The sequence below is a fragment of the Paroedura picta genome, chromosome 15 (assembly GCF_049243985.1).
Source record: "Paroedura picta isolate Pp20150507F chromosome 15, Ppicta_v3.0, whole genome shotgun sequence".
NCBI lineage: Eukaryota > Metazoa > Chordata > Lepidosauria > Squamata > Gekkonidae > Paroedura > Paroedura picta.
In genome coordinates this window covers 16303107-16328590 of record NC_135383.1, presented here as the reverse complement: position 1 = coordinate 16328590, position 25484 = coordinate 16303107, and the positions used below count along the sequence as shown (strand labels likewise).

The window sequence follows — 25484 nt, the reverse complement described above, 5'->3', positions numbered from 1 at the left end:
GAGGAACTGCTCTAACTGCCAGGAACTTTTTCCGGATGTTTAATCGAAAAGTATTTTGAATTAATTTCAACCCATTGGTCCTGGTCCAACCCTCTGGAGCAACGAAAAACAACTCTGCTCCATCTTTTATATCAGCTGTCCCCAACCCCCAGTCCGGGGACCAGGACCGGTCCGTAGATCAGTCGGTAACGGGCCACGACTCCTCCTCGTCCTCCTCCCCGGCTGCTGCCTCTGGGGCTGCCCTGCCCCTCTGCCACCAGCTCACCTTTGGTGCTCTCCAGCAGCCACCATGTCTGGGGCTCCCCCTCAATGTGGCACTGCGCAACTGCTGCTGGCAGCGCCCCCCAGTGGGCGGCAGGAAGTCAGGGGCGCCAGCGGGAAAGCAAGTGGAGCCGGGGCTCAGGCAGCAGTGGCAACGTCCCTCGGCAAAAGACTACCCCCCCCCCCGGGCCTCAGTAAAATTGTCAAGCGTTGACCGGTCCCCTGTGATAAAATGGGTGGGGACCACTGTTTTATATGACAGCCCTTCAAGTATTTGAAGATGGATATCATATCACCTCTTAGTCGCCTTCTCTCCAAGCTAAACAGACCAATCTACTTCAACCTTTCCTCGTACAACTTGGTCTCCAAACCCCTCACCATCTCCGTAACCCTCCTCTGGACACGCTCCAGTTTCATATCTTCAGTTGTGGTGGCCAAAACTGAAATAGTACTCCAGTGAGGTATTACCAGAGTGGAGTAAAGCGGTAACATCACCTCCCATGATCTGGACATTATACTTCTTTTAATACAGCCCCAAATCCCATGTGCCTTCTAAGCCACTGAGTCACACTGCTGACTCATATTCAGTGCATGGTCTACTAGGACCCCCAGATCCTTTTCACACATACTCCCACCAAGACAGGTCTCGCCAATCCTATAGTGATGCATATGATTTTTCCTACCTAAATGGAGAACTTGACATGTATCATTACTGATTATTATTATCATTATTATTATTAATTATTATTTTAGCCCAGTTTTCTAGCCTGTCGAGATCATCCTGTATTCTGATTCTGTCTGCTACCCTTCCCAATGTAGTGTCATCTGCAAATTTAATATGTAACCCCCTCTATTCCTTCATCCGATTCATTTATAAATATGTTGAACAACACAGGGCCCAGGACAGATCCTTTTAACTTTCCTTTTAACTTTGGCAATATCAAAAAAAAAAAAAAAGTGCGCAGCTACTGAAATTTGCATTAGAACACCGGCATTCCTGTGAGTTTATGGAAAGAACCTGCACTGCAACCGGCCCTTTGATGTCCTTGCCTCTGTTGGATTCACATCAAGGAGCCTCCCCAGAAAAAGTGATGCCTCTGGCTTGGTGGGAACAGATGCACCTGGATGTGGGGTAGATACCAGGGTCACCAGGAGGGGACTGTGTTAGAGATGATGTTCTCTGGATTAAGGGGGTGTGGAGGAGAGCCTGATGTGGTCTCAACCCAGAGAAGAAGAGTATGTCCTGACTTATAGAAGAAGAGTTGGTTCTTATATGCTGCTTTTCTCTACCCGAAGGAGTCTCAAAGCGGCTGACAATCGCCTTCCCTTTCCTCTCCCCACAACAGACACCCTGTGAGGGAGGTGAGGCTGAGAGAGCCCTGAGATTACAGAAATAGAAGAAGAGTTGGTTCTTATATGCCACTTTTCTCTACCCAAAGGAGTCTCAAAGCGGCTTCCAATCACCTTCCCTTTCCTCTCCCCACAACAGACACCCTGTGAGGTGGGTGAGGCTGAGAGAGCCCTGATATTCCTGCTCAGTTAGAACAGCTTTATCAGTGCTGTGACTAGCCCAACGTCACCCAGCTAGTTGCATGTGGGGGAGTGGGGAATCAAACCTGGCTCGCCAGATTAGAAGTCCACAGTCCTAACCACTACACCAACTGGCTCTCTTGTATCTCCATGAACGCTGGTCTCCTGCTCACGGGGTAAGCAAGAGGAGTGAGGGCTTTGAGCCAGCCGAGAGAAGCACTTATCCCAGGCCCTTGGTTCCCATCCTGCTGCTTTGGAGTTGGCGAGGCCCAGAAGTCGAGTTTCTTCCACAGCTCCTTTTACAAGACCTGCTTCTAATCTTAAACCTTGTTAAAATTGGTTCTGTTTCTTTGGCCAGAAAAGCAGAAGAGAGCTGTCAGAACACAATAGCCTGGCTTATGCGCTCTCCTTCCGTTCTGTTCAAAAGACAAGCTTAGAAGAAACCCTCCTCCCCGCCCACGTGTTAATGTCTCCATCGGGGCTCATTTTGTAATCCTGGGTTGCTGGTAAGAAACAAGACGTGGTTTGTTAGTTAAACGCCGTTTGGTCTTCTTCACGTGCTGCTTTGTCTGTTTTTCAACCCGGAAGACATTCCATACCCATTCCATGCACCAGGGCAGAGGGGATATGCGAACGTCTGAAGATACATTGTCATTCTCGTCACAGACAAACCCAAGTTTTGAATGCACTCTGGGACTTTGATTGACAGGTGCAGGAAATGGATACATGGCCTCAGCATCATTTTTGCATCCGTTTGGATTTCTGGAGAGGGAGGGATTCTGGCGACTTTGGTGACTGATTGGGGACAGATTTCTCCCCTTCCTTGCCCCCAGAAATTCCAAGTAAATTCATTCATTCATTCATTCATTCATTCATTCATTCATTCATTCATTCATTCATTCATTCATTTATTTATTTATTTATTTATTTATTTATTTATTATGCTTATATACCGCCCTCCCCGTAGGCTCGGGGCGGTTTACATAAGAACGGTCTATAAAACATGTGGATAACCTTATAATAATAACTATTTGAGGGGGGATGCGCCTGGCAAGACCCTTGGGAGGAAATGAGGGCGTGTCATCCTCAGATGGGTCATAGTATGGGATGGGGATCTCTTGGTGTGAGCCGGTGGAGAAAGACCGCTTCCCCCATTTTTTTTTCTCCTTTTTCTCCCCCCCCCCCCCCCCACACCAATAAACCCATCAGGGCCTGGGGCTAAAGCAGGAGGCAAAAGGAAATGTTTTTGTTTGCTAGAGAGTTCATTCCCTCCGTTTCATGCCAAGACTTGCCCGGACGTTTTTGCTGTGATGCTGCTTGATAATTAATTAGGTGTCAGGAAGGGGCCTGGAGGGCTGCCCCATTCTCCTTTTCACGCTGCTCCACGCAGAGGCTGTCTGCTGCTGTAAGATGCCAGGAGAGCTCAGGCCCCGTGTCTCTGTGCTGCTTGGCATGCCACGTCCTGCTCCCCTTGTCCAGGCTCTCTCTCCCTCTCTCAAGTTCAGCACCTTGCCCAGATCGTAGGCTTGAGTCAGATCTCCTTGCCTGTTGAATGGGGTCAGCAAGGGTAGAATCCCTTCCTGAACAGCAGCTGCTGCCTCCTGCTCCAGGGCAGGGGGTTTAATGGTTGGTTCCCTCCCGAGTTTCCTTTTCCCATTACGCATCTCTTGGTGGTGGCCTTTGTGGGCAAGGGACCTCGCCTCTGGGCAGCATTGGATCCCTGTGGTCCTCTGCGCTTCGGTTGCTGTGCCCCGCCTGCTTGCCAAGCCACAGGCTACAGAGGCTGCCGGCTGTAGCATCTATTTCTGTGCTGTTGCGCTGGAGGGAGGGGGTTGTCAGTGGGAGCAGATAATATTCAATTGCCTGTCATCATGGTTCGTTTCGGGGCGTCAGCTAAAATGCCTGGCCAGGTGGGGACAGAGCTGACCCGGGGAGCATCGTGTTTACTTGAGAGGGGCGCCCTTTGTGGTGTTCTCCTACCTCCCTTCAAGCAGGGTAATGAAACCTCCCCCATTTGTCACTAGCTGGCTGTGACCCATCCATCCTCATCGCGAAACCGCCCGATGGGCTTGGAAATTGCTGATGGGACCTCAGCTCGGGAAGGGCATTAGTCCCTGTTGTGCTGGGCCCCACGCGGCCAAACGTGGGGTCTCCCCATGCGGGGTGTCCCCACGTAGAAGGCGGCCGAACGTGGGGTGTCGCTTTTGAGCCTCCACCTCGATCTCCCCAAGGAAAGCATCTCCAGTTTCTCTCTCGCCCCGATCCGATCAGGAGCATCATGAGATGGATGTTACGTGCCCAGGCATGGGAATGGGGCTCCTTATCTCCTCTTGAGTAGGTGGCAAGCCAGGCTGAACTCTAAACCAGCAAATGCTGGCAGGGGCTCATGGGGATTGTAGTCCATGGACATCTGGAGGACCACAGGTTGACTATCCCTGCTCTAAAGGGCAGGTGTGTGCCTCCTGCCCACCTCCCCTTCTTCTTTGAAGGGCTTCTCCATTTTAATCCAAGGAAGAATGAGCATGCTCGTCCCTCGCACCACGGCCTGTTTTGTCGGGCATGGGGGAAGGGGGCCCCCGGAGTCAGGGTGGGAGATAGGGAAAGGCCCCCTTTGCCCATGGTACGCTCCTGCTCGCTGTGCCCAGTGCCTGCGAATGCTGGCAGGGGCTCGTGGGAATTGTAGTCCATGGGCATCTGGAGGGCCGCAGTTTGACTACCCCTGGCTTATTTCGTGGACAGAAAAAAAGACTTCCCCGGTTTTCAAGGCTGTGAAAAAGAGGCTACGGTTCAGCGGTCGATCGTCGGCCTGGCATGCAGAAGGCCCCAGGTTTGATCCCTCAGCGTCTCCTGTTAAAAGGACCAGGCAGTAAGTGATGTGAAAGACCTCCGCCCATGACCCTGGAGAGCCGCCGCCAGTCAATTTAGACAGTCGTGACCTTGCCGGACCGATGTCCTGAGGCAGCTTCATGTGTTCGTGTGAAGAGAGGCTGGAATGTGCGTAGTCAACAGCCAACGGCAGCTCAGAAGCCAAACAGGCTACCTGTGGGAAGGACGGAACAATGTGCCCAGAAGACGGGCCACGTTTCAGGGACAGCCTGAAGTTGTGTCAAGCCCCAGGGAGTAAGCCGGAAATGATTGGTATGCTGGAGCTGCCCTGAGTAGGCCATCTTCCTGGCAGGCGCGATGCGGGGCTTACCACTGGGAGCCAGTGCTGTCCGGGGAGCTCCAGGCATTGTGCAAACGGCTAGCGAGCATGCCAGGCCTCTGCCAGCGCGTCTATAGACAACGCTGTTGTGCAAAAGCCCCTCGGAGGACCGCTGCCATTCAGGAGGCAAGAGGGAGCCCAAGCTGTGCGCTGATGCCACAGTCGCCTTTACGTGCCCAGAGAAGGACCACCAAATGAGGCGGCAGCAGCACAGGGCGCACCAGAAAGCGTCGCGCCAAAGGTGCGGCTGGCTCAAGGACGAGATTGTTCATGAACGGGGTTGATTTCTTCCGGCTGCCGCCAACTTGCCGTCGTGAGGGCTGGGTGGGCCCCATCTGTGGCCCAGGACTGTGGAATGCTTTGTGGAGAACCAGATGGCATCTTGGCTGAGCCTTCCTGAAGGGGAGTGTCCATCGCTCCGTAGAGCACATGTTCTCCTGGCAGGTTTAACCACCAGTTTAAAGGACCGCAGGGAGCTGTGCCAGGCAGGACCTCCTGCCTGAGGCCCCGGAGAGCCGCTGCTGGTCAGACCGAGGAGGAGATGGACCAAGCGGGCGGTTTCAGATGTTTAGTCTGCTCCGCTCATTCCACATGTGGGCAGCCCAGAAGGTTATTTATTGTCTTTTGTTTGAAACCTTTTCAGTGCCACCTTCCCATTCAGCTTGGGTTCCCCAGGGCAGTGGTGGATCAAAACATGGAATAATTTTAAAGTTTGCACCATATAAATAAAAGTAACGTAAGCAAAGGTTTTGGTTCTTAGAGTTGGCGGAAGGTGTCACCAATAAACAGAGAAGAAAGCCGCTTTCCTTGTGCTACCGAGCTGGTGGGTTTCTTAGGCTGCGGGGCGCATGGGCAGCCTCTTCGATCTCTTTCCAGGCCTGAGCAGGTCTCTGTGGCTCCTTCCTCTTGATCTCTCCTTGCTTGGATGCACTGAGTTAGCCTTCCCAGATGCCTCGGAGAGGAGAAGAAGAGTTGGGGTTTTTCTTTCCCGCTTTTCACTACTCAAAGGCGTCTCAAAGCAACTTGCAAACATCTTTCCCATCCTCTCCCCATGACAGACACTCTGCGAGGTAGGTGGGGCTGGGAGAGGTCTAACAGAACTGCCCTGCGAGAACAGCCCTAAGAGAACTGTGACTAGCCCAGGGACACCCACTTGGCTGCATGTGGAGGAGGAATGGGGGAATCAAACCCGGTTCTCCAGATTAGACGCTGCTGCTCTTAACCACTATGCCCAGCTGACTTCGCTTTCTGCTTCTGCCGTTAGTTCCATATTATTAATTCAGCACTGGGTAAACTGCCACTCGAAGCTCTCTGTCCCTCGCAAGCATGGGGGGTCTACCAGCATCCAAAGCCTCTTCCTAGTGCAGGGTTTTGTGAAACCCTGGGGTTTCTTGATGGCTTTGGAAGGATTTCCCAAACGAGTGGGAATTAATTATTTTTTTTAATTTGTTAAACATTTATGGGTGATGTGACCATATATGGTCATGTCAGCCTGCCCTCCCCTTTCAAAATGACCAATGATGAGGCTGGAAGGAGTAGGAAGGGGAGGGACCTAGGTGAGCATGTACATAGCTATTCTGGACGATTGCACCACTTCTGGGGCTTCTCAAAGCCTGAAGCATGTTTCTAGGGCTTCTCCATGCTAAAAAAGTTAAAGACTGTCCTAGTGATTCTCAGAATGTCTGGGAACAAAATTCAAATTCCTAAAAGCCAGAATCTCCATACTGGAACTCAAGGTTAAGCACAGGGCCCACCCTCATGAGTTCCAGCACCAAACTGTTGAAGTCTGCTGCAAGTTCACAGTTGTTGGGAAAGGGTTGAATGATTTTCGCTCCCTTTCCAAAGAATCCTTGGAGTTGCAGTTTTATTGAGCGTGCTCCTGTCTCCTTCGCAGAACTACAATCCCGGATGTTCCCAAGGGGCAAGGATTCCTTTGTACACTGCTCTGAAAGCGGTTTCAGACGGTCCCTCGGGCTCTGGTAATGAAAATCAGGGCTTTGGTGGGGTAATTTTCATTTATTGCTAGCTCGGTGTAAAGAGCCAGCTTTGTGTAGTGGTTAGGAATGCGGACTTCTAATGTGGCAAGCTGGGTTTGAATCTGCGCCCCCCCACATGCAACCAGCTGGGTGACCTTGGGCTTGTCACAGCACTGATAAAACTGTTCTGACCAAGCAGTGATATCAGGGCTCTCTCAGCCTCACCCACCTCCCAGGGTGTCTGATGTGGGGAGAGGAAAGGGAAGGCGATTATAAACCTTTTTGAGACTCCTTTGGGCAGAGAAAAGCGGCATATAAGAACCAACTCTTATTATTATTTAATTTATATACTGCCTGCAAGCCGGCTCAGGGTGGTGTACGTCAATTTCTCAATAATAATATAAAGTTAAAACCATTAATTAAAATTTAAAATTAAATTAAAAACAGACTGAGCAAAAAAACAGTTTTCTTATACAGCCCTGAAGAACTCAATAGCAGTTGGTTGCTGTCCCCAGCAATGCTTACTCCTCATGCCAGGTGTTAAGCACCATTCAGGACTAAGCCCAGGGTCACCTCCCTTCTAACTTGTCCACAGCACCGTAATTTCTGGGGACTTAGAAACTGCCTCTCTTTGGGTGTGCACACACTCACACAAGGAGTGTATCTCGAGTGTGCTGCTGCCTGCTCTAGTGCTCATGCTTTTAAGGTCCTTACGTCGGTGACTGTATAATTGTAACTTACTGTAAGTTTTAGATATTTGATGTCTGACAGGTATATCTGCCAGGGTGGGCTACAAATGGTTAATTAAGTAAACGAATCCCTGCCTGTTAAATAAAATAGCAGGAGGGGACAGGGGTTTCTCCAGGAGGTTTTGTGGGCAAAGTGGTGGCTCTGAGCCGCAGTTAAAGATACCCCCGAATCTTAACAAGAAAGCAGTGCCGTGTCCAGCTGCCTCTGTCAGTCATTTTAGATAAGTAGAAAATAATTGATTTAGTTGTTAATGCTTTTAAGCCCTTTGATTTCAGAATTCTACCCTGCCTGCATGCCTGCCTGCCTGCCTCCTTCCTTCCTTCCTTCCTTCCTTCCTTCCTTCCTTCCTTCCTTCCTTCCTTCCTTCCTTCCTTCCTTCCTTCCTTCCTTCCTTCCTTCCTATTTACCTATCTATCTACCTGTCTTCCTTCCTTGGCTGTAACTTTGGCGCACTGACTTCACATTTACTGATTGTGCAGTTTTGTACATGGCCTTGAGTAGTGCTTAGAAAAGGTGGCATTAAAGTGTTATAATTGACAAAACAAAAACAAAAAAAAACCCTGTGTGAAAACTGTAAAGTGCTCCAAACCTTCCACATTATATTCTCTCTGTGAGCCTTGCACCAACCTGGAAACCATAGTTACCCCCAAATTGATGTCTAGATCAGGAATGCTTGTTTGGTGCTGGGCATCCCCCTCCACCCCAAGGATCCATCACGACCCCCCCAACTGTCCTGGATCCTCCCCATACACAGCACAATCTTTCTCCCTTTTGTTCCCTGCTGCTTGCCTCCCTACTCTGGAGAGGAGAGTCCTGTACCCTTCTTTTGCCTGCAGCAAAGTGAGGTCAGGTGGGCCATGCGCTTTGGAGGCCACAGAGCTCTTCTGTGGGATCCTTTTAGCACTGATCATTCGGGCTCTCTAAGCCAGACCTCTAGGCTTTTAGATCAAAGGTGTCTGGAAGTGGACTTCCAGATTTTTCCAGTTGCTAACATGGGCAAAGCCATTCATTTTCCCTGGCACAGTGGTGGCTTCACTGGGGGAGCGGGGACAGGCCAGGTGACTGGCACAAACGCAGACTAAGAAGAGTAGGAGCAGAGACGCAAAAGAGGAGCTGAGCGGCCCATAAAAACCAAGAGATGCTCTGCAGCATTGAGCCAAAGTGCCATCCAGTCCGGCATTCGGTTTTCAGCGGCTGGATGGACTACCGGTTTCCTCCCCCCTCCAAGTTCACAAGCAGGGCAGCAGCTTGTCTCCAACAACCTGGACTCAAGAAGAATACTATTTTCATGCTCTGTTTAAGCTCCATGGCTAAATGGAAATCGATGGTCCCTGAAGCATGCCCCATAGTTTTCCACAGTGCCTGCGGGGCCTTCCTAGGGAGTAGAACCACCTTGATGGCTCCATGGCAGATCTTCGTTGGACCAGCTTTGACTGAGGGAGGTCACAAGCGCTCGTCACGTCATTTCCTCCCGGAATCCTTCCTTGCCAATGTCCTGAAGAAGGATGTGTCTTTATTTCTCTTCTTTTTGTCTTTATTGTATTCCTTTGGAAACTTTACACCCCACCTTTTTGACCCTTCTGAGTACCCGTGGTAGCTTGCAGTTAACACAGTAATAAAAATAACAAGGTTGGGGGGAGGGATCAAGATTAAAAGCAGCAGGAAAGACAGTAACAGGCACTAAAAACTTTTGGGTAGCAAATTTCATACAGCCCGTTTAAAGACCTTTTTAACAGCAGCAAAAGCAGAAATAAAACAGCGTAACCGGGACCCTCAACTGAGGCAGCAGCCTCAGAAGCCTCCATGCATGCAACGCCTCCATGTGTTCAGACTAATTTCAAAGGCCAGTCCCCCGTAGAGGACAGCTCAGTAATCCAGTTGGGCTGTTACCAAGGCAGGTACAACGGTGGCCACGCTCCAGGGATGAAGCAACCTAGTCTTGTAAAAGACACTCTGGCCACCACTGCCATCTGCTCGTCTAGGGACAGCAACCAATCCAGCCGCACCATCAGGCAATGAGTGTGCTTTTGGGGAGCTGTGACTCCACCCAGGAGAAGCTTGTACGCCCATTCCCCAGGTCAACTGTACTCCCACTTCAATCTCATCTGGTTGCCCATCCACAGTCCAGGGGCTCATGGGAATTATAGCCCACAGTTTGGCCATCCCTGGTCTAGATGCTTATGAGCAAGGATACGACTTTTGGTGTCCCCTATGAGTGTGGCTATCTCTCAGTGTCATCTTCCATGGCCTGCCCAGAGGAGAGAACAGAGCTGCCTTTTGAAAACCTCCCAACCCTGTGATCCAGAAGGATGCTGTGATCGATCATCTCAGAGGGCAGCCCCGTTTCAGAGGGTAGCTGCGTTGGTCCGCAGCAAAACAGTCCAATTCAAGTTCAGTAGCAACCCCAAGACAAACAACATTTTCAGATTGTAAGCTTTCAACCATTGAAGCTCCCCTCATCCATGTTTGACGAAGAGAGCTTTGACTCTCGGAAGCTCATGCCCCAGAATTCTTGTCGGTCACTGTGGGTGATGGTATTGAAAGCTCCACAGACGTCCAGGAGAGCCAACAAGATCTTGTCGCCCTTTCCTTCCTATTCTGTTCTCAGCTTATGAAGGGAAAAGGATGAGGTTTGAAAGTGGGAGAGAGGATGAATGAGGAAACTGGTTTGAAATGCCAATTAAAAAAAAAACTTCCCTACCTGATGAAGGTTTCTGTGTAACAGTCAAGCTTATTCCTTTCAAAGGTGCCAATTTGTGTTATATATATCTCCCTTTCTGCTAGGGAGAGCATGTCTGTCTCACACGCACACACATGCACACGCACATAAATCCCATCAGCTGAGACTAGGCCGTGTCCATACTCACTTCCCTGAGAAGCTGGCAGTTCATAATTGATCTGTGCAATCCCACATGGGGAATGCGCATGAACAGGCCTGCCTTTGGAGAGGTTCTTGCCACTAAAAGTGTTTAGGGGGTCACTGAGTGCCATAGCCAGGAACTTGCTCCCACCCAGGAAACACATGCTCTCACACAGCAGAGTTTCCGCCCTGAGTTCCACTTTTGCTACTGAAGGAAAGGGTCATCTGTTTGGAGTTCCCAGTCATTCACATTGTTGAGGAATTGCTTTCACCAGCCTGCTGAGGTTGTCCTGGCTTCTGAGTGATTACGGCTCAGAAAACCCTTTTCAAAAAATGTGCCCGTTGTGGGGCGAAGATGACCCAAGCCAATGAACATGACCTATGTCGTTTTGTTTGGAAAAACAAATGGGGCACAACGTCCCCAAACATCCCCACATGTAAGGCCTGCCAATGCTTTACACCCCAAATTTGTGGGGATCGGCAGTCAAGACTTAAAAGAAGCATGGTGGGAGAAAGCCATACAGCATCGGAGCTGTTATCCAAGTCAACCCTAGAAAAATTATCCATTATCGTGTCCTCAGAATTGATGTGGTTGGATCCACCTCCCAGATTAACACCTCCAGCTTATCGCCCCTCTTCCGAGCCACCAGCCAAGAGGGCAAAGACTAAGGACAAGGACAAATGCAAGTCTGTGGCTCAGCAATGTTCTCCAATCCACACTCTTGAAACTACTCCAACTCTTCAGGAGAAGTCCAGGACTCCATCCCCGGATCCAAGGGCCTTTCCGGGTTCAATCTCAAATGGGGAAATAGAAGCCGATTGACCAGCAAGTAAGCAAGGCCAGATTGCCTTGCTCACTAAACATCCATACACACTCTACATGAGTGTAGAGTGTGAAGAAGAGCTATGACTTCTTCAGTTTCGTTTGATGGAGTACTGTTGGTGATGATCTGCCAAGCTGCTATTTGGTCATCAGCAGACATATTTATATGCCACTATGCTTTGGATCTTCAGGCAAGGCGAGAAGTTCAAGTTGAGAAGGCAGAACTTCATTCACTCATCAAATGTGGAGAGCATGGCGCACTTCCTGGTGAGTAGCTTGCTCGAATCCCCAAGTGAGACTGCACAGAAGATTGATGATGAAAACAAAGTTGCACTTACCTGTAACTATTGTTCATCGAATTTCTGTGCAGGCACACATTCCCTCCCTCCTTCCCCACTGCATGCTCTGGCTTCGGCAGCACTTGAGTTACTGAGGGTGGGGGCACTGCTACATGGGATCAGGTGGTCCCTGGATGGGAACACATTTCTGGTTCTGATACACAGCTCCCCCTGAAGGCTTTTAACTGTAAGGACCGCCCTGATAGCAGGCTTACTTATGCACAGTCCCCATGCGTGCTTGCAAGGAAGGTACTGGATGAACACTAGTTACCGGTAAGTGCAACTTTGAGTTAGGGGGTATGTGGCTTTTGCACTTGCCTCCCATACCCACCCTGTTTAAGGAACCCTTAGCCTCCCTCCCTGCAGCAGAGGCTGCCAACTTCTGCAGGTGTTTGGGTCAACCGAAAAGGCTCCAGTTGTCTTCCCTCCACTTGATTAGTTGCCCACTGGGAGCTTGGATTGGTGTCACCTTTACAGCTACCTCCGCCCAACCTTCCAGGTCATTTCTTGCTCTGAGAAAAGGGGCCAGCTGATATCTGTCCCACGCATGCTGTGAAGGGGAAAGGAGATGATCTGCCATCAAAAGAAGTGCTGGGGCTCAAGCCTCAAATCAAGACTGATGCCTTTGCTGGGGGGGGGGGAGACACCTTCCCTCCTCAACCACAGCTTTGAACCGACTGCAAACGCCTGGGGTGTGCAGGATGGCCCTTTGGTCCTTGGCGAAGGTGCAACTTGAAACCTGGTGTCACGAAAGTCGGCCTCCGAGTTCTCCCCCCTTGGCCAACCCACCCTCAGTGCTCTGACTTCGTTTTTTCCTCCTCTTTCTCCTCCTCCTCTCCCCCATCCTCACTTTGTAGGTTATTGCGGCCGACTGCAAGAGGGTCACGGTGCTGAAGTATTTCCTGGAAGCCCTTTGTGGCCAAGAAGAGCCATTGCTGGCATTCAAGGGTGGAAAGTATGTGTCAGTGGCCCCCGTCCCAGACGCCATGGGAAAGGAAATGGCAAGCCAAGAGGGAAAACAACTGCAAGATCAGGTACTGGGTGGGAAGGGCATGCACGGCAGGAGTGAGGCCCCCAGTGGGCCTGGGCTGGCCTGCTATTTATAACGGGGAGGCGGGGGGGCTCCACAATGTCTCTCGAGCATGCTGCGCTCATGTGCCCCTTCCTGCCAGTCCCACCCAAGAGCCTTTTCTCTCTGGCTCTCTCTGGCAACAGCGATGAGTTCCAGATGCGCCTTGCAAATACGATTCAGTGGGGGGAGCAGAGCTTTAATAATGTGCAGCTCCGGCGCAGCAGGAAGGGGGTGGAGAGGAAGAGCAGGGTGAGGGGGGAGTTAGGGTTCAGTCTCAGGATCGAGTTTATAGCAGTGGAGCGGGCGGGGGGGGGGACAGCACTGAACAGCAGCCTCCAACACACGTACAGGAAGAGGGATTGGTGCTGGCTCTTCTCCTCCTCCCCCCTCCCCGCCCTCCCTCCCACCCTCCCTCCCTCGCCGTTCACATCCTGATGTGATTAAGGAATTTCTCCTCTTGTTTTTTCTGCCCCAGCTTGTTCCTTTAGCCCGGGGTTCTCTGCGGACTGTGCCTGTATGTCTGTGGCATCCCTGCCTGCCACTCCACAGAGCTACTCTGGCCTTGGGTAGGGATGAGGCCAGTGAGGGGAGAGTGGAGGTCTTTCGACCCCAGGCTGCGGAGCCCACTGGGTTCTATGTAGGGGTCCTCCCTGGCCGAACGTTGTCACTTACAGCGGTGAAACTATCCGTGTCGAAAAAATAATGTGCTTTCAGGGCGCTTGTCCATCTGAGCCTGGGTGCTTGGGTTGGCGGCGTGCCCTGTGCGCACATTCTTGCCGCGTCCTTTCCCACATCGGCAGGAAATTCTTCTGGTAGCACCCTGGCCACTTGCGGAGGGATGGGATGAGCTGGGCCCACGCTCCCAGGGAATTCTGGGGATTGTAGTACAGTAAGGGGGAGTGGGAACCCCCAGCACTGAGCGGCCTTCCCAGTGTTAAGAGTTCCAAGGATTTCTCGTGGGAGGAGGTGACAAACACATGAATTTCCACCCCGCCTTGTGTTGCAATGGCCCCCTTTCTCCCCCTCCTTTCTCTCCCCATCGGCTCCTTCCGCCAGGACGAGGAAGTCAGGATCGAGGCCTTTGAAGACGACTCAGAGGCCGAAGGCAGCGGTGGCGAGCTGGACATCAGGGAGCTCCGGGCGAGGAAGCAAGCATTGTCCAGGAAGGTTGCCGAGCAGCAACGCCGCCAAGACAAGATCCAGGTGGGCTGGGGTGGCGGCCGGCAGGTGGCTGGGTGGGAACGGGAAGCCCCTCAGGGGATTGCGTGAGAAAGACCAAGATCTTCCCCTTCCTGGGTGCGGAGCTTCTCTTCCGGGAGGAGAGCAGGGGCAGGGGAGGGAGACACTTTGCGAAACCCTCCCAAGAGATGTCCACTTCCGGGGAAAGGCATAGAGTTCCACTGTGTCCCTGCAGGGAGCCAATCCTCGAGGAGGGAGGCGGGGCTTGATAACACTCCCCCACTAGCCTGCAGTCTTCATTGGAGCCATCAAAAGCCAGCTGCCGGACCGGCCAGAGGGTCTGGGGGCAGAGGGGCCAGCCGTCTCCAGCCGTCTCGGACTATTCAGTCCCACTGTCTCTCGGACAGACCTTTCCCAAATCCGCCCCCCCTCCTTTCACCACGTCCGAACGGGATGATTTCGAGCCCCAGCGGGACCCGTCGACTCCCCACCCCACCCCACCCACACGCATCTCCGCACCGGCCCTTTCTGAGTAAGCCCTGGCCACGGGGCGTTGGCCGGCCGGCTTTCTCTTGACCCCGCTCGCTGGCTGACTCCCTGAAGCCCAGCGAAGGGTTTCTCAGCAGCCGAGGGAAATTCCACCCCCCCCCCCACCCCTTCCCTCCATCCTCTGCAGTGCCCAGGGCCCTCCACTTCCATAACTCTTAATTTCCCAGCCTTGAACGCCAGCCAAACACATCTGTCTAGCCATATGCGTGAACTCTGGAGTCTGTGCCGAGGTGGTTGTAAAACAGGGCCGCTGAAGGCCCTACTGGGAGAGCGTGCACATGTGTGCCCGCTGGCTATTGGCTGCAGGCCCAGAACCACCGCTCTTTTGCTCTCCAGGCCCACCGTTGCCTGCTGCAGTGAGCCTTCTGCCTGCCAGGAGGAAAAAGGCCTGGATTCTAGCAGGCGAGAGGGGTGCGCGTGCACGTGCGTGCGTGTGTATGAGAGAGAGACAGACAGAAGTCGCTCGGTTCCAGCCACAGAACCCAGGAGCTGGGTCTGCTCAGGGCCTCGAGGGGGCGCAGGAAAGAAACCCCTGCGGATCCAGCCCGTGGGGTTCTGGAGCTGGAGAGTAGACAAGGCCAAGGGACAGCGTCTGTCTGAGACAGAGGAGGCCCCGGCTTTTCCCTCCTTGGTGCTCCCGGGAGATGCCCCCTTTGGCTCCTAGGAGAAAGAGCATGATGCCACCATTCAGAGGCTCCAGTCATTGTGGTCTCATGAGAAGGAATGCCAGCCCGGCTCACGCCTAGGAATCAGGGAGGTGGACTCCTAGGCTGAGGAGATGGCGGGCAGGCCTTGTCCCCGATTTTTAAAAAATTGCTTCTACTAGCAATCCTGAGGGAAAGGGGATGAGTGCCAGAAGCAGGGCTGGTCAGATCAGAGGCCGGTTTCTGAGTGGCGTGTGGCCCTGGGCTCGCTGCTCACAGGATATTGGTCTTCTCCTGAGGCGGGCCGGCAGCCCCCGAGGCAGCCATGTCAGGAAAACTAAGCGTGCCTGAGTCCAGACGGGAGCAGAGGCCTTCTGGGAACTCCCCCAGTCCTTGTGGCCTGTGAGGGGAGAGAGGTAGGACGCGATTGTCATGTGTAACAACATCATTGTTGGGGTCACTGTAAGCTCCAAGGGACTTGCTTTCTTTCTGCCACCTTGTCGTCTGGGGACAAGATCAGGGCCCCGTTTGGCCCGGCGAGCTGGGAACTAGCGATCTTGTCCTCAGAGCCGTGCCCCCGACCTTGCCTCTCAGATGTCTCTCAGGCCACCTAGCCCTTTGTGCAAGCAGAGGCCGCGTTTCCTGCGCCACTGAGAACATCCCACCTGAAACATAACAAGCTCTTCCTCTCCACGGCCCCTATTCTTTTCTGGGCGCTGCAGTAGCAGTGGCAGCGGCTCGGGTTCCCGTGGAGTTGGGATGGGGGGGAGCAGCCCATTCAGACAGGACTGCCGAAAATAGTTACGCTCCTGTCCTCCCCGGGCCCAGCTGCTCTCCTGCGGGAGGGGAGGGAGTCACTGGCTAAATATAGCCCCGGTCCGCTCGCCCTGCGCACTGGGAAACAATGAGCCAGCACGCGCACACCTGCCAGCAGCGGAAGGGCAACCCCCCAAAGAGCGGCTCCGTCGCGGCGGTGGCAGCGGGAGCAGACAAGCCTGCGACAGGGCAGCGGGCACGTCGGTCCTCGACGCGAGAGCCGGCCTCCCCCCGCCCCTCTGACATTCTAGGAAGCCGCTCCCATCCCGCAGAGCGGGCAGAGCCGTTGGCCTCGCCTGCCACCGGCTCTGGCAGAGCACGTCGTCCTCTCCAAGGGCGGCCCGGCCTGCTTCCTCGGAAGCCCCGCTCGTCGGTCCCCGTCCTGTTAAAAGGGGCGAGGAGAAAGGCAGGGGCAGGCTGCGCACGCTCAGAGGCCGCCCCTTTCCAAGACACGGGGGCATAATCAGCAAGAAGAGGATAGCAGATTCTGACATGGTACGCCAAGGCACTTCCTGGCATGGCTCCTTCTCCTTCCCCGTCCCCGCCGGATCCTGGTCTCAGTCTGATGCACGCACCCTCCTTCCTGGCACGAAGCCCCTTCTCCCCACCCCCACCCCCACGGTGCCTGGCTGGAAGCCGCCGTCCCTCCTGCTTTACCCCCTTAGCCAGCAGCTGCCAAACACAAATAAACCTCCCTCTGGCCTCTGAACCCTGCTGAGGCAAGTTCCCCTCCATCTCCTTGAACGGGGCGGGGAGGGGGGGGGACTTGGCACCGTCCCCACGGCCATTCTCATCCGGCCGTCCTCTCCCTGGCCATCCTAGGGGGCAGGATGGGACGTGACGGCCGGCACAGGCCTGGCTCGCGGCAGCCAGGAGCCTGGGAGTCTGGGGCAGGAGTGCAGGGAGGGCACCTCCTGGGCATCGGCTGCTCACGTGGGTGCGACGAAGTGCACACCGCGCCACGCCTGGGTTTTTGAATGGGACATGCCGGTCCATTGCTGTCTGCAGTCTCAGCTTTGTACATGTCGCTGTCGGGATCACAGGCGAGGGCTTCTTTCCCTCGCTTCTTGGCCTAAGAATGTCCTGGGGGGGGGGATGACGGGGGCAAACACTTCCAGTTTGCAAGCACCAAACTCATCTGAAGGATGCGTGGAATCTGGGAAGCTGCTGGAGGGTCAGCGCAAGAGAGTATCCAGCAGTCCCCCCAACGGGTGGCAGGCTGCAGAATGAACTCTGTAAAGCGAGCAGAATCAATAGGAGGAGGAGGAGGAGGAGGAGTGGTGGGAGGGGACAGAATTGGTCTGTGCGGGGACAGGAGGACCCAGGTCTGCGATGGCTGCCAAAGCTCGCTTGAGGCTCCATCCGAGGGCCACTTTCTCTTCTTCTTCTCTTGGCAGGCCGTACTGAAGGACCAGGCGCAAGTGCGGCAGATGGAGCTGGAGATCCGGCCCGTCTTCCTGGTGCCGGACACCAACGGTTTCATCGACCACCTGGACAGCCTCACCAAACTCTTGGACTGCCGGCAGTTCATCATCGTGGTCCCCCTGATTGGTGAGTGGGGCTGGCTGTCCCTCGGGGGCGGGGAAAGCCGTCCAATCAGGCTTCTTGGAGAGCAAGAAATGTCGGTTCCGGCCCGGTTCTCCGTATCCAGCAGCATCCAGGCCAAGGACCTCCGGGAGCATCCCCCATCACAGTTATTTGATAACCAGATAGACTGCCTCTGAATCTGGAGGGTCGTCTTTAAAAAAGAAAAAAGCCATAACGACTGATAGGCCTTGGGAAAGTTTTTCCTGCGTCTTAAGAGCCGGACCCAACCCGGTGTTGACCTGGGGGTCAATCTGTGACCATCGGCGCCACTTTGGGGGACGTTTAGCAGTGCAGCATTGGCAGGTAATCTTGTGTCTCCGCCCTGCATCTTGTTAAAGGGCCTGAACAGCCCCCTCCCATTTGTTTCGTCGCTTTAAAAGACACAGTGAGGTGACAACAAGAGCACCTGTTTTCAGCCCACTGTGGGCCCAACTGCAGCGGTTTTAAATGGCTGAATTCTCCTCGAAAGCGACCCCAGTGTCCACAGGTTGTCTCCATGATCATAACCGTTTCTAGTTCGGCCCTTCGGCTTATCGGAATACCAGTGGCCCTCAGAGCTGCAGAGCTGACAGAGAGTCCCAAGAATCCTCGTGTTTGGCTTCTCCCGAAGAGCTCAGCGTCGGGTTGCAGGAAGATGCTCTCCCCCTGCTCAGGATAGCCTTGTATAATAATAATAAACAGAAAGAAATTTCCAAGCTGGCGATGGCAAAAAGTTTTATTCAGAACGAGTTCCTAGGTATAAAACCTCGTTTTCGTATTTTACTTCCTCAGTAAACTTATTTCTGAATTGGGTTGTTTTTTTTTTCAGGGATACAAACAAAGTCTTCAACCCTCTGCCTAATTCTTATATTTTATATACCTTATATATTATATTTTAAGTCATATAATTTGGGTCTGTTAGCATCAAAGATCCATAAAGGTAACATAAATGAGATGTTTTACTGAGGAAGTAAAAAACGAAGTTTTATACTTAGGAACTCGTTCTGAATAAAACTTTTTGCCATCGCCAGCTTGGAAATTTCTTTCTGTTTATTAATCTTCGGCTGACGGGTCGTCTCTGCTTGTACCAGGATAGTCTTGTGGCTGCACCCCCCCCCACACACACACACACACACACACACCTCCAAAGACTCGTAAACGGACCGAGAGCAGTGGCAGGGCTAAACAGAACCTCCACGTTCCGAGGCAGTCTACCTGGGCCCAGCCAAGTAAGGGGCCGTCGCCTTCTCTCTCCGCTTTGCAAGATCCCCAAGGCCTGCCAGCCCCCGTCAGGAAACAGGACGCTGACTAAATGGATCTCCAGCCTGCTCGGGCAGAACTCCCCTCTCTCGTCTCGTCAGGAACTTTGGCCAAAGGCAGGGCCCTTCCCTGGCCGTGTCCTTTTGCTGGCTCTGGCTTTTCTCCTTATAAAGCTGCAGTCCGGCAATTCAGCAAAGCTGGTTCCTGTTATTGGTAAACACTCGGCCCTGGCAGATAGCAGGCGACGGCTGCTGCTGCTGCTGCTGCTGCTGCTGCCTCTGGGTGGTCTGTTTCGGGGGGGGGGTGTGCTGGGCACACAAGCATGCCGCTCCCTCGCCTGGGAGTGAATGCTGCTCTCGCTGAGCCTGGAGGAAAGGGTCAGCAGCCATTGCCCCCAGTGTGGGTGTTGTTGCCGGGGGCAGGAGGGGGACTAGTCATCTCTCAAACCGAGGCTCACCCTTGAGCCGAACGACAGCCCGATCTCCCCCGCTTTGGGGGTGGGCATCAAGGCCCTGCCTAGCAGCAAGGGAGCCCAGCGTGCGGAAGAGGATCCGGAAGGCCCACATCCAAGAAAGCTTTTTGGTTAGGAACATTTAAATTTAAAAAAAAAGAGGGAGAGAATTTAGGATGGCCAAGTGGCCGGAGCTTTCTTCTTGCTTTTGGGACTAGTCATCCCACCAGCCTTCTCAGCACTGTAGGGAACTTAGTGCCTTCAGGCCAAGCACAGCCGGTCTAGACCCTGCCCATCTGCCGCCCAGGAAGTCAGAAGGTCCTGCAGACGCCCCCCAGGCCCTCTGTCAAGCCGCCCTCAAGAAAGAGGTCCCGGCAGCTCGAGTAAACGAGCCGGGCGGAGCCTCCACCCTCCCTCCCAGTCCTGCTCCCCTTGGGCAAGCTACCGGGTGAGGATTCCTGCGCAGAGAACACCAGCTTTGGATCCTGGGCTGCCGCTGACTTCCCCCGTGGGAACAGTGTCAGGGCTGGGGGACGAACCAGCCCCTCCACAGCTTGGAGGCAGGGCTGCTAGTCCTGGGGCGGGGGGCAGGGGGTGGGGGGTTCAAGCCCACCCAATGCTCTCCCCGGGGCTGCTTTTGCTGGCTCTGCCCCCCGCCCCACCCCTACGCTCCCCTGACCCTGCTGTGTGGAAGCCAGCTCAAGCAGGAGTGCAAACATGCTTCCCCTTTGAAGGCTGTTTGGCTTGGAAGCAGCTGAGAAACGGAGTTCAGGATGGTGAGGCAGCCCCCCCCTCTCTCCCCCCCCCTGTTTGATGTTCCTGCATTGTACTTTCTCCCCACCACCAACCCCGGTAAGGCTCAAAGATTTGTTCTGGCTGCTGGGGGTGGGAGGCACACTGGAGCCGAAATGTCACAGGGATTCTGATGGCTGAACAGTAAGGGCTCCCAGTACAAAATCTAGAAGTTTTCTTTCTTTTTTTGGGGGGGGGGGGGGGGTGAGTTTCATAGCACTAAGGAAAGGCCTTTGCCCCAGCTCTCTCCCCACTCCCCCTACCTCCCTGGTCCCCGAGGAATGCATACTTCCCACTTGATCTCAGCGCTTGGCAAGGAAGCCGGAAAGACCCGGTCGGATTAACCATCTCGGAGATGAGGCTGGGGAAGGAGGGGATGAGGCCCTCGTGGACGCGTGGACGCAGACTCATTTGGGTGTTGACAGGCACACTCGCCGTGGTTGGGCGCTCCCAAACGGCCTGTTTGGGTGAGAACAAGCTCCCCAGAATCTCTGAAGCTTCTTGTGGGGCTGGGGAAAGCGTGAGTTTGCTGTCTGTAGCCAAAGCAGCCAGCCTTAACGGCGATAGCCCTCCTCTGACCGGGAGCGGCAGTCAAGCGGTGAGGGGCCAGAAGTAGCGGGATGCCTCCCAGAGCCCCAGGTCTCTTAGGTGATGCCTGGGAGTTGCCAGCCAAAAGCCCAAACCCAAATACATCTCTCTCTCTCTCTCTCTCTCTCTCTCTCTCTCTCTCTCTCTCTCTCTCTCTCTCTCTCTGTCCCCCGTCAGTAATCAACGAATTGGACGGGCTGGCCAAGGGCCCCGAATCAGAGAACCGGGCTGGGGGCTACGGCCGGCTGCTGCAGGAGCGGGCCCGCAAGGCCGTGGAGTTCCTGGAGACGCGCTTTGAGCAACGAGACAACTACATGCGAGCCCTCACCAGCCGGGGCAACGAGCTGGAATCCATCTCCTTCCGCAGCGAGGACATTTCAAGGCAGCAGGTGAGCAGAGCAGCGGAGTCCCCCGCCCCGCTTTCACTAGGGGAGCCCGGAATAGGTAAACCGCAAGGGGAGCGTCAGCAGGGAGGCCGAATCCGGCTGCTGAAAGCACAGGAAGTCCCTTTTTTGGGGGAATGAGTGACATGGCACCAAACAGGGCTCAGACCTTCAAGTTCCCTGGAAGTCTGAATCAGGCTGGGTGTTGGGGAGGGGGCAGGGGGAGGGGGCAGGTAGGAGCCAAAACTGTGGCCTGAGTCATTCCCCTTTCTTTTTGGTTAAAATACCCAACCTGGAGCAGGCTTCTGGAGAACTTGCAGCCTCACTTGTTGTTTTGTCTTATATTGGCTGTCGCGGAAGGGAGGTCAGGTCAGTGGTGGCGGCGGGATCCGCCTCTGAATGCGGATGCCGAAGATGACTGCAGGAGCCGGGTGTCTCCTCTGCTGTGTGGGCTGCCCAGGAGCAGCTGGCCAGTCACTGGGGAGAACACGATGCTGCCGTGGATGGGCCACTGGGACGTGACCCAGCGGGGCAGTTCTGCCTGGAATTCCTGGGAGGAGAGCGAGAAGGCCCATCCCAGCGGCAGCATCCCCACGTCCTGGCCTGCGTGGCGACTGGATCCCACTGGGCTTCTGCCTCCAGCTACAGTTGCAAGCTTTCTTGACCTCAGCTTTCCCAGACTGACCGAAAGGTCCATTCCAAGTCACTCAAGATGTGGGGGAATACAAATTTCAGAAGATGCTGAGCTGGTCTTTATGCCCTGCTTTTCACTGCCCGAAGGAGCCTCAGAGCGGCTTACGCTCGCCTTCCCTTTCCTCTCCCCACAACTGACACCCTGTGAAGTAGGTGGGGCTGAGAAAGCTCTGACAGAACTGCTCTGTGAGAACAGCTCTAACCGGACCGTGACTAGGCCAAAGTCACCCAGCTGGCTGCAGGTGGAGGAGCGGGGAATCAAACCCAGCTCTCCAGATTGGAGGCTGCCACTCTTTAACCACGACACCAAGAAATGAATCAATATATTCTAAACAGCGGGCCACTTATCGGATAGATAATCCATGTCAGTCCTGCTGTTGGTGAAATAGCTGCCTGCTGACGGCTGCAGCTCATTCACATTGGGGTGATCTCAGAAAGGCCCCAATTTGAGGGTCTGGCAATACGGTTGTTTATTTTCCGGTTTGGTCAATTAACCAGACTGAAGGTAGCCGATGAAGAGGCCAGTTCTGGGCCCTCCCACCTCCCAGCATCCTTCCCTCCAGATTAACGGTGGCTCTTTCTCCCTCGCCTTCCCCCAGGGTAATAACGATGACCTGATCCTCTCTTGTTGCCTCCACTACTGCAATGACAAGGCCAAGGACTTCATGCCAGCAAGCAAAGGTCTGTTGGGGGGCAGGGGGGGTTTGCAGGGGTCCTCGCCTGGCCACAGGGTTCGGGTACATCTGTGCCGTGGAGATGCAGAGCTGGCAGGGAGGGAGGGAGGGAGGCTTGAAGCAAATAATAGCGCCATCGGTGGCTACTAAGGGAACTGAGGTGAGCCTCCAGGTTTAGAGGCAGTCGACCCACATCAAGAAGAGTTCTCGGACTCTACATCTTCTTGTTGGCCCTCCAGAAGTACTGGCTGATGGACCACTGGTCTGATCCAGAAAGCCTGATGTTCCTATGAAGGTCTCAGCCTCTCTGCCCTGTTGTTGGCGCTCCAGAAGAACTGGTTGGCCACAGTGTAAGACGAGATGGACCACTGATCTAATCCAGCAGGGCTCTCCTGGTGTTCTTACAGGGAAGGGGAACCTCTGCCCATTCACCACCCACGTTCTCACCCTCCTCCCCAAAGCCAAGTGACTTTTATGGGGCAAGTTGGACTAGCTTCATCCCACCGGCATCCAGTGAGCGGGCCAGCCTTGGCGGGCAGCAGCAGAGCCGGCTTCTCCCCTGTCCCATCTCCTCCCACTGTCTGCTTCCTTCTGCCTCCGCCCCCCCTGCCTTCCAGGCCGCGCCAGAGCCATTTCCAAGGCGGGAGGGCAGCCACTGCCCAAGGCCCCCGTCCCGCGTTTCTCAGGCCGAATTCTCGGCAGCTTAACTTGTCAGCTTGACGGAGAAGGCGTTCCTGTGTGTTTACGCCTCGCCAGGGCAGGATCGGACGATCAGGGGATTATGGCGGATGGGGCCTGACACTCTGACAGCCTCTGTTTTGTAACAGTCGGCCTCGTTGCCTGGCCCGAGAAAGGGGATGGTTATTGTTAAGCCCCCTTCCGAAGGGATCCGGGCCACAGGCCACGCAGGCTCTCTGCGGCTCGCCAGAGGCGCTGGCCCGCTCCGTTAACCGCCCCTCCTCTTCCAGACGACCCAATCCGGCTGCTCCGGGAGGTGGTGCTGCTGACGGACGACCGGAACCTTCGTGTGAAGGCGCTGACCCGCAACGTGCCCGTGAAGGACATCCCCACTTTCCTGAGGTGGGCGCAGGAGGGCTGAACAAGACGAGGCCACACCCGGAAGTCACGCACCTCTTTGCCTCCAGGAAGGGCAGCCTTGAGGCAGGCGGCCCTGGGCCGAGTCCGCAGCAGCCGTACCAGAACAATAAATGCAGCCTCTCCAACCCCACCCGGAATGGCCGTGCTGTGGGTGCAAGAGGAGGAGGAGGAGAGAGAGAGAGATGGAGAGATGCACGCTGGGAAGGTTGAGGGCTAGAACATTTAGGATCGTTGGGCCTTTTGAAGGGGAGGGACATGCCCCAGGAGAGGCCAGGAGCATTGGGGGTGGGAGGGAGAAAGTCCCTTAGCTCCTCCCTCTGGGAGACCAGAGTGAGACCTCCAAGCGAGCGTGGGGGTCCTGAACTATTGCTGTGGGGCCCAGTCCCCCTCCCCTCCTGAACGGCGGCGCCCAGGCACCGTGTCTGCCCAGTTACCTTTTGGACACCTCCAGAGTTACCTGTGCCAAGCTAGCCCCTTTGCCTCCGCCACCTGTTTTGCAGTTGCCCCAAAGTTTCTGACCCCTCCCCTTCCTGCCGCTGCCCTTTAGGAGTCCTTTGGCTTTCGTCCCTCATCCATCCACCCCACCTAAACGAGTTCACTTAGGTCATTTTGAGGGGAACGAAAAGGCTTGAAGCTGGCAGGGAGGCAGGTGAAGGAGGTCGCAAGGTGGGAGATTGTGAATTCTCACAGACTTCAGAGCCTCTTTGGAGACCTGGGGGGAGAGGGGAAATGCTCTGCTGTGGGGGCTTGACATTATGGCTGACCGTGCCCCCTGTGGGAAGGAGCCTCCTCTCCCAGAGGGTGTCCAGAAGAGGGGCCAAGACAGCCCCATGGCTGCCCTATCTCAGGGCCTTGGGTCTGGGCGACCGAATCAGGGAGGGAAGGCCAGGCGTCAAGCCTTGGCCTGTGCTGGGAGAAGCCTTTGACAAGAGCCTTGGCTTTGGGTGAGAGTTTGGTGGAAGGGTGCCTCCCTCTTGCCAGCTGGCCCAAAGAGGGAACAGCCTCTGCCACCTGCAGAGTCTGCACTGAGCATCGTTGTCACCTGCACCCGAGGTGAGGAAGAAGGGCAGGATGTAGCAGTTCCTCGCGAGAGAGCCGCCTGCTAGTATTGCTTTTTTTGCCTGCCTGGGTTTGACGGAGGGTTTTTGCTGATTTGTGTTACGTTGTTTTCTTAATAAATTTTTAGTAGAGAATAAATACTGCTGCACCTTGCCTTCTTTCATGGATGGGGAAGAAGGGCAAAGATCCCAGAAGGGGGAGGGAGGCCTTTGGCTGGGTGGGACGGAGGGTGCCAGGCGTGGCTGTGGGCAACCCGCAACCCCCTTAAAAAAAAAACACACACACATCTGTTTCAGAACACTGTAAAACGAACGACAGAAGGTTTTGACTTTCACAGGGCTCTTGAGCAAACAGAAATCTGAAAAAGGATTCTGTGGAATCCCAAAGTTTGTGCCTTGCAATGTCAGCCTTGATCTCGTCCTACTTTTAAGAACTCGTCTCCAGACTACAGAGATCTGTCCCCCTGGCTGCTTTAGAGGGTGGACCCCATGACACCTTGCCAGTCCAAAGTCCCGTCCTTCCCCAAAACCCCACCCTCTCCAGGATCCAGCCCTCTAGATCCCCAGGGATTTCCCTATCTGAAGCTGGCCACCATAGAAGCCTGCCACGCTGTGTCCTTTTCTCTGAAAGGCCAAGGCAGGCAGAGCCTGATGTGTCTGCCTCTGTAGCAAATGGCAGCAGAAGTGCCAAGGCACAAATGCAGAAGAGCTGGGCTTGAGTCCAGTGGCACCTCCACAGACCAGCAAGGCTTTTGGAGGAGCTATCGAGAGTCAAAGCTCCCTTCCCTTCTGCAGAACACGTTTTGCCCCTTTTCCTTCTAAATACAAAACCCCCAGCGGTTCTCCCCAGTTCTGGGAGAAGGAGAGTCAGGGGGTTTTGAGTGTCTTGGCAAAAATGCCCTGCCTCAGCCGCAAGCC

At 54.4% G+C, this 25484-nt stretch overlaps 1 protein-coding gene across 4 annotated transcripts in view; it reads left to right on the top strand.

Moving 5' to 3' along the window:
- The window catches only part of SMG6 (SMG6 nonsense mediated mRNA decay factor), a 90086-nt gene extending 65381 nt beyond the window's left edge, over window positions 1-24705 (top strand). For all 4 annotated transcript variants that reach the window (XM_077312575.1, XM_077312574.1, XM_077312577.1 and 1 more), the window contains exons 14-19: window positions 12601-12777; window positions 13872-14018; window positions 17401-17554; window positions 20838-21049; window positions 22336-22417; window positions 23379-24705. In XM_077312575.1, coding sequence (XP_077168690.1) covers window positions 12601-12777; window positions 13872-14018; window positions 17401-17554; window positions 20838-21049; window positions 22336-22417; window positions 23379-23509 — 903 coding nt within the window. In that variant the 3' untranslated portion in view covers window positions 23510-24705. The remainder of the gene's footprint in view (window positions 1-12600; window positions 12778-13871; window positions 14019-17400; window positions 17555-20837; window positions 21050-22335; window positions 22418-23378) is intronic.
- The last annotated feature ends 779 nt before the right edge of the window (window positions 24706-25484 follow it).